This window comes from Gekko japonicus, unplaced genomic scaffold, assembly GCF_001447785.1.
Source record: "Gekko japonicus isolate JY-2015 unplaced genomic scaffold, Gekko_japonicus_V1.1 scaffold2944, whole genome shotgun sequence".
Lineage (NCBI taxonomy): Eukaryota > Metazoa > Chordata > Lepidosauria > Squamata > Gekkonidae > Gekko > Gekko japonicus.
This window is the reverse complement of record NW_015163694.1, coordinates 167,234-174,674: the sequence shown is the minus strand read 5'-3', so window position 1 is coordinate 174,674 and position 7,441 is coordinate 167,234. Positions and strand designations below refer to the sequence as shown.

At 43.1% G+C, this 7,441-nt stretch overlaps 1 protein-coding gene across 1 annotated transcript in view; it reads right to left on the bottom strand.

The window, feature by feature from the left end:
* Window positions 1-4,789: 4,789 nt before the first annotated feature.
* Window positions 4,790-7,441, bottom strand: part of ZMYM4 (zinc finger, MYM-type 4) — a 50,327-nt gene continuing 47,675 nt past the window's right edge. The window contains exons 30-31 of the mRNA XM_015407803.1: window positions 6,106-6,232; window positions 4,790-5,283 (exon numbers count right to left, since the gene is read on the bottom strand). Of these exons, the coding sequence (XP_015263289.1) occupies window positions 5,076-5,283; window positions 6,106-6,232 (335 nt within the window). The 3' untranslated portion in view covers window positions 4,790-5,075. The remainder of the gene's footprint in view (window positions 5,284-6,105; window positions 6,233-7,441) is intronic.

The window sequence follows — 7,441 nt, the reverse complement described above, 5'->3', positions numbered from 1 at the left end:
GCGACGGAAGGCCGATGCCTCCGTTGCCCGGCCCTCTACAGCATCCACCCCCCAAACCTCCAGGTATTTCCCTCCTTAGAGCTGGCAACCCTACATTCCCCTCAGTGCCTGTTGGTAGGCATCTAAGCTTGGTCCTGTCACCTACTTTGGCCTTTGGGAGAAAACACATTGGGGCCAGTCCTGATAGGGTTGCCAACTCCAGATGGGAAATTCCTGGAGGTTTGAGGGATGGAGCCTGAAGAGGGTGAGGTTTGAGGAGGGGTGGGACCTCAGACAGGTACACTGCCATAGACTCCACCCTCCAAACCAGTCAGTCCCACATAGGGAACCATTGTTGCCAATCTCCAGGTGAGGGCTGGAGAGCACTCAGTATTACAACTGTTCTGCAGAAGGGAGGGCAGAAGTCAGCTGAAGTCAAAGGGGCAGATAATGGTAGGTTGATGGCTACCTGGGAAGGAGATGGGGTTGCCAACTACATCCTGACATATTCCTGGGGATTTGAGGGGTGGAGCCTCAGACAGGTAGAATGCCATAGACTCCACCCTCCAAACCAGCCATTTTGTCCTGGGTAACAATTGTTGCCAATCTCCAGGTGAGGGCTACAGATTACTCACAATTACAACTGCTCTTCAGGTAGCAGAGATCAGTTCCTCTGGAGAAAACAGTGGACTCTGTCATTATACCCTGCTAAGGTCACCACAGCAAATTGACACTGTTTGCCCAAAGCCAGAGCACTGCCCCAGAGCCTCTTTCTAGATCCCGTTGTATTGCTTTCACAACGGGCTTTACTGCTAGTAAGCTATAACTGACTGCTCAGACCCCAACAAAGTATATAACAAATAAGGATTCTTTGCTTTGCACACTTCCAATGAATTTCACCCATTTTTGCCCATTCACCCTGATTAGAGGTCCTTTCAGAGCTCCTCACAATTTATTTGGATTTTCATCCTCCTGAGCAATGTGTTATCAACATCTGCAAATCTGGTTCATGGTTTCACATGCAGTTCCAGGTTACTCCTGAATAAACTAAATTGCACCAGTCCCAACAGAGATCCTCAAGGGACCCCACTGCTCAGCTCCCCCCCCCCCACTATGAACACCAGACCCATTTATTCCCACCCTCTGCTTGTTTCCTCTTTTTTAACCATTACTAATCTTTGAAAGGATGTGTCATTGCTGAGGTACCTCATCAGTTGCTTTTGGGAAGTTCTGGCATACAATGGCTATCAGGTCCGTCCACCCCACCTACATTGCTTGTTGATGCTCTAGAGAGTTTGGTGAGGCAGGATGTCCTGTTGCAGGAGCCCTGGTGAGTACTTTTTAGTGATTAACAATTTTGACTTTAATAGCACTTTCTCCCACTATAGTTTCCCAAGTCCCCATGCCTGGATTCCTATTTTCCAACCATCTGACATCGAGTTTGACATTAACAAAAAAAATTACATATTTTTGTCAGATCATCAATTTTACTCTGTTTCCTTTCTTTCCTGTGAATATTTTTCTTTTGCAAGCCCTTTGAACAAAAAGCAAAAGCAAAATTCATTTCAGTCACAAACCAACCACTATTTTGTCTGCTAAGCAGGCAAAACCAACTATGAACGTAGGTACTCCTCTTCCTAGCACGCTATCTATCCTACTCACAAACAAAAAAAGGCATTAGTCCAGAAGGCACCTTCTGTCCAATTCAACAGGACAGTTACAGTCTTAATTTGCAAAACACCAATTGTGCCTTGCAAATTAAATTTACTCCCTACCCACACCCACCCACCCTCAATAAGTTTTAACAAAAAAAAAAAGATTTAAATTTTAAAAGTTTTTTTTCCAGCCTATCAAATCCATTGTTGACTTTATGAATTCGCTCTGGGATTTAATCAGCCAGGGGGATGCATAGCTAGCACATTCATTTAAAAAGGGGTAGCAACATAAAAGGAGCTGCGGTGGCTCAAATGGTTAAGACGCTGAACTGCAGGCTGTGGAAGGTCAGTAGTTCAGCAGTTCGAGACCCGGGTGCCACATGACAGAGTGAGCTCCCGTCTCTAGTTCCAGCTCCTGCCAACCTAGCAGTTTGAAAGCAAGAAATTGCAAGTAGATAAATAGGTACCACTTCGGTGGGAAGGTAACAGCATTCCGTGCGCCTTGGTGTTTAGTCATGCCGGCCACATGACCACAGAAATGTCTTCGGACAACGCTGGCTCTTCGGCTTTGAAACGGAGATGAGCACCGCAACCCTAGAGTCGGATTCGACTGACTTTCGAGCAAGGGGACCTTCACCTGTACCTTTTAGCAACATAAAAAGTGCCACACATCTCTCCCTCTCAGTTCAGTGGAGCCCTAATATCATTCATCTCAGCTTCTTAAATATACTAGACCAGTGGTGGCGAACCTATGGCACGGGTGCCAGAGGTGGTACTCAGAGCCCTCTCTGTGGGCACGATCACCCCAGCCAGGCCCAGACCATAATTAAAGTGTCGAATTCTCTGCCAGATAATTTTAAGTAAATGAAAGCATTTGGGATTGCTTTCCTTACTTTGTTTGGATCATCTTAAGTTAATGTATGAGTTGTTTTTTCTAAAGTAAAACCTCAGGATTCAGGTTAAATTGCAGTGTTGGCACTTTGTGATGAATAAGTGGGTTTTGGGTCGCAGTTTGGGCACTCGGTCTCTAAAAGGTTCTCCATCACTGTACTAGACCCTGCCCCCTCCAAGTAAACCGGAAAGAAGCAGCACTCTACAGGCAGAAAGAAAACTGAACTCATCCATCATATACAAATATACTGCTTTATTCTACGGGAATCTGTCTGTTAACTTCTATCAAGGGAAAACCCACAAAAAGGTTTTTTTTTTATTTAAGAATTCAACAAGATGGTTTGGACATTTCCCTTGCTTATTAAATTCCCTGGAGAAAAAAAATTAATTCACACAATTTCTAAGAAAAAAAATAAAGAAACAATCTGACAGACATAAATAGCTGCACTTCTGAGGAATTCCCCACCTACTGTGGGCTTTCTCAATTACAGATTAGTATAAGGACTCTGGGCAAACTTACATGCAACCAAGACACCACTTTTTAAAATTTTTCTTTTTTTTTTAATAGCCGTACAATAAATGGATTGTATCTGTTGTTAAGAAAAAAAGTTGGGTTTAGAAAAAAAATTGTGAGGGACTTTCTTTTAAACCTCAAGGAAACCATATTTCCAATGAAACCCCAGTAACAGTGTGTTTGCTATTTAGCTACGTATTCATACAGTTACGATGGGAAGGAGGAGGGTTGGGGGGAAATTAGCATTAAAAACACTTAAGGAAAAATTAATGAACTTCAGAATCTAGGACATTTGCTGGAGAGTTTATGGCCCAGTTTCAATTCTTCTCTCTTTTTGAAATTTTTAAAATCTTAGGATATAAAATTAAAATGCGATCTGTGTTCAGAAATTACCAACATTGGGGCGGGGCGGGGTCGGAGGAAAGAGACAGGGATTGTACAGAAATAGAGAGCAGGGGTGGGGATACAAAAAAACAAACTTATTTCACACAGTTTTCTGTATTTAAAAATACATTAGTGAATTTCCTTACAGGCAGGAACAGTACTACCAAGGACACAATGGCGAAACTCTAAATCTTCTGCTTTTATTGTTACCTTTGTTACTGCTAAAAAAGAAAACCTCAAACGCATTCACGCACACACACACGCAAAAGGAGGTTTTGTTCAGAGCTGTTGAGATTTTCAGCCAGAGGGTTTTGTTTTTGTTTTTTTCTTAAGAAAAACAAAACTCTGTTTTAGAAATCTGATGCTTGGACAAAACTGCCAGTATATACAGTTCTCTGCTTTTAAAAATAGTCTGAACTTAAATGTTATCACTGAGACATAAAACCCCCCAAAACATATACTGGAGAATGTGGTGAAATGCATTTAACCTGGTGAAGGATGAAGGGAGAGGATTTCCACCTGGGTAGAGAAGTACAGGAAACAGAAAAGAGAGAGAGAGTTCTCTTTCAGATTTAGATGTTACATTTTCTGTGTCTTTGGAGGGCAAATAGCATGGACAGGGGGAAATGAGAGGAGGGAGAGAGGGAGAGAGAGGGAGAGAGAGAGACCTGAAAATTTGGCAAAAGCCAGAAGGGCCTTTCCATTCAGAATAGCTGTGTATAGATATCAACAAAGAATTCCAGGCAGGATAGAGGTTAAGCTGCCAGTGAGAAAAAGGGACACCCTGAACTACATTTCCATGCACCTTGGAATTTGACAGTGGGCAGGGGAGGGGTATAGGGGAGGGAATTTGGTGGCAAGTCCTGTTTGTGTGCATACACTCTGGAATTACCCATCTTTCTAATAAAACAATTGGCTTGGTTTGCAGTGAAAGGCCCAACAAAGCCACCATTTGAAAAGCGTGGGAATTTTGCCGCATCCCCGCCAAATTCTGCCCTGCGACAACAGATACCTTGCCCACCCTCCATCCAGATTCTAGCTGAAATCAGCCTTACTAAACATCAGATCTAAGTTATAAAAAAATAAAAGAGGGAGGAAGGGAAGGGAACTTGTGTGTGTGTGTTTGTGTGTGTAAGACACAGCATTTCCACTGGTTTGCACCTCATCACACTCTGCCTTGCACCATACGGAAAATTATTTGTAAACTCCACAAATGTGTCATCAGCAGCCAGGCCACAAAAACCAGCCCAGATGGACTTGAGCTCTCTCTGCTTCCATGGTTACATAACAGGTTTCCTTTTAAGGAAAAAAAATCCATAATCAGTTTTTATTCGAAAACAACAACCACCGGGGGGGGGGGGGGGGGGGGGACAGGAAGGAAGTTCATCTTAAAGAGTGTGTTTTTCAGGACCAATCCCCAGACATTTAGACTTGTGCCTTCTTGCTGTTTTTCTGTCCTTTGAGATTCTAGTTTGCACTCCATTATGGCTCACACAGCATCTCCCGAGAAGTTTCTGGTTGGTGCGACGAGACAAAGAATGTCTCCAGAGGTTTCACAGTTTGGTGCTTTCGCAAGTTGTTATTGGAAAGGGTAAGGAATAAAAAATAAAAACCACAAAAGAGAGAGTGAACGCAACCTCCTCCTTCCATCTTTAGTCTGAAAGTTCAGGATCAGAGTCCTCCGGTTTGACTTTGGCAAGCTCTTCATGTACCTCCCTGACCATAAGGATGCGCGTTAACATGATGTCCAAAGTCCCAGGGTCTATTGGCATAGTGGAGTACCACATGGGGCTATTAGGGACGCATGAACGCTCTGGCTGGAGATAAAAGACATCGCTTCTCTGCTTCACGCTTTCAGAACTGTTGCATAGGGAAAAAACAGGACTTGTGAAAGGTAGCAACGTTAAGACATCCCCACTTAGAACACAGATGCAAAAAGAATGCTGTATGGTAACCCAAGGAGCAGATTCCTGGTGAACCATGAAGAGCCAGAGCTTAAAAGCTAGCCTAACAATGAAAAGTGAAGGTGTATGAGTAGACTACTGATCAACAGTTATTCCTCTCACACAAAACTGGAACAGGAGAGCAGTATCACAAAACCAATGAGTATAAAAAGGGAACAGAATCTTCCTTTTTCTTCCCAATGTACATCATTAATGATCAGTGCCAATTCCCTCCACCCTAAAATAATTCTTCATCATCCATAAAATTTTCGTAGACTGTTCAAAGTGTTTCACCTCAAAAAACCTTACAAAACTTAAGAGAAGTTATTTCCCTCATAGTACAGCAGCTGCCTCAGGCCACCAGGTGGGTTTGCAGCAGAGGCAAGATTTGAACCAGAGACTTGAGGAGGTAGTGAGAGGGAAATTTTAAGAAGTGGCTGCCCCCCACCCAGGGGTTTCTGTCCAGAATTAGCTGTTGGCTGGGGTTGTGAAAGCGGAAGCTCTCCCATGAGTGTAACTGACTGGGCTTGGGGCTACTGCAGTGATGGAGCAGAGTCAGACAGAGCTTGCTGATCTGTTCTTGGACTGGGAGAGGACCTGTGAACTTAGCCAAAGGGGACAGCTACCAAGAGCTTCTGCCACGTCAGGCCGCCGACCCCCTCTCCTCCTCCAACAACAAGGCTTGTTTGAGAAGGAAAAGAAAGGAGAACTGAAAACACAGACTCATGCAATCACTCACCATTTTGACAAGTAGAATTCATAGAGCCGGACTGGACACCTTAAAGGGTTATCAGTGTTCTCGACCATCTCCACGGCTATTGGGACCGTGTCGCCCTCATGGCGTTTTCTTTTGCCTACTAATTTATCTGGTGGGGGGAAGAGAGGAGAAAAAACAGGATGAGACCACATAGACCAAACAGCAGTCGCGATGGACAACCAGACTGACAATGGCTGTAGCCAGGTTAACTATGGTTGCAAAGCGTTCCTCGCTAGTAGAGGAAAGGAGAGTGGAGGTGGGGTAACCGCCAGCTCGAGAGTTTGGATGAGATGGTTCAGCTCCTTTTTTGAAGTCTGCCATTTCAGGCTGCGGAGGGAGTGATAAAGATTGCTACCCATGGGGGAGGGGGGACTCCCTGCACAAACAAACAAAACAGCCTACTGAAACAGGGATGCCCACTATCTCCCATGTTATTTATTTTGGGATTGGAACCGTTGGTGCTTAAATTAAACAAGAATAAAGGAATAATAGGTTTTGAGGTTCCAGGAAAAGGGAAAGTAGATGGGAATCTTTTAACATTGTATGCAGATGACATGATGGTGACAATTAAGGATTCGGAGTCTGCAATGGCACCGTTAAAAAGGGCATTACAGGAATTAGAAGAGGTGTCAGGGTTAAAAGTGAATTTTTCAAAATCTTCAATAATGTGTTTTAATGTTAAACCGAAAATACAATTAGAGGCTTCTAAAACTTTGGGTATCCCCATGGCAAATAAAATGGTGAAGTATTTAGGGGTAAATATTCCTAGGAATTATAAAAAAAAATATATTTGAGTATAATTATAAAAGAATTTGGAGTGGAATACAAGCCAAAATGAGAGAATGGGGGAGGAAAAAAGATTCAATTAGTACAAGAATTGCAATGGTTCAAATGTTTTTAGTTCCTAGGCTGACTTACTTTTTCTATGTATTACCTTGTGTAAAGGTTCTCTCTCCTCCCCAGTCCAGTCCAGGAATGGGAGGAGAAAGAATTCTTTACTGGAACAATGAAATTACACAAAAACCCAGGAGAGGTAGGCTCTCTGGATTTAAGAACAATAGCCACCAGAACCTTTCCAACTATAGTCCCCTTCCAGTGCAAGAGCAAGGTTCAAACTCTTAACTGGCCTCTGGGACTTTATACAAGAATACTCTTAGCAAGGTAGCATAATGTGGTGAGCAGTTTCAGGCAACAGGAAAAAGGCTTGGAGTCAGTTACCCATCCAACAGACAATATTTATAAGCAAGAATAAAGTTTATTTAGCACAGACTTGCATCAGAATAATAAGAATTCAAAACAAGAAAACCTATGGCTCTTG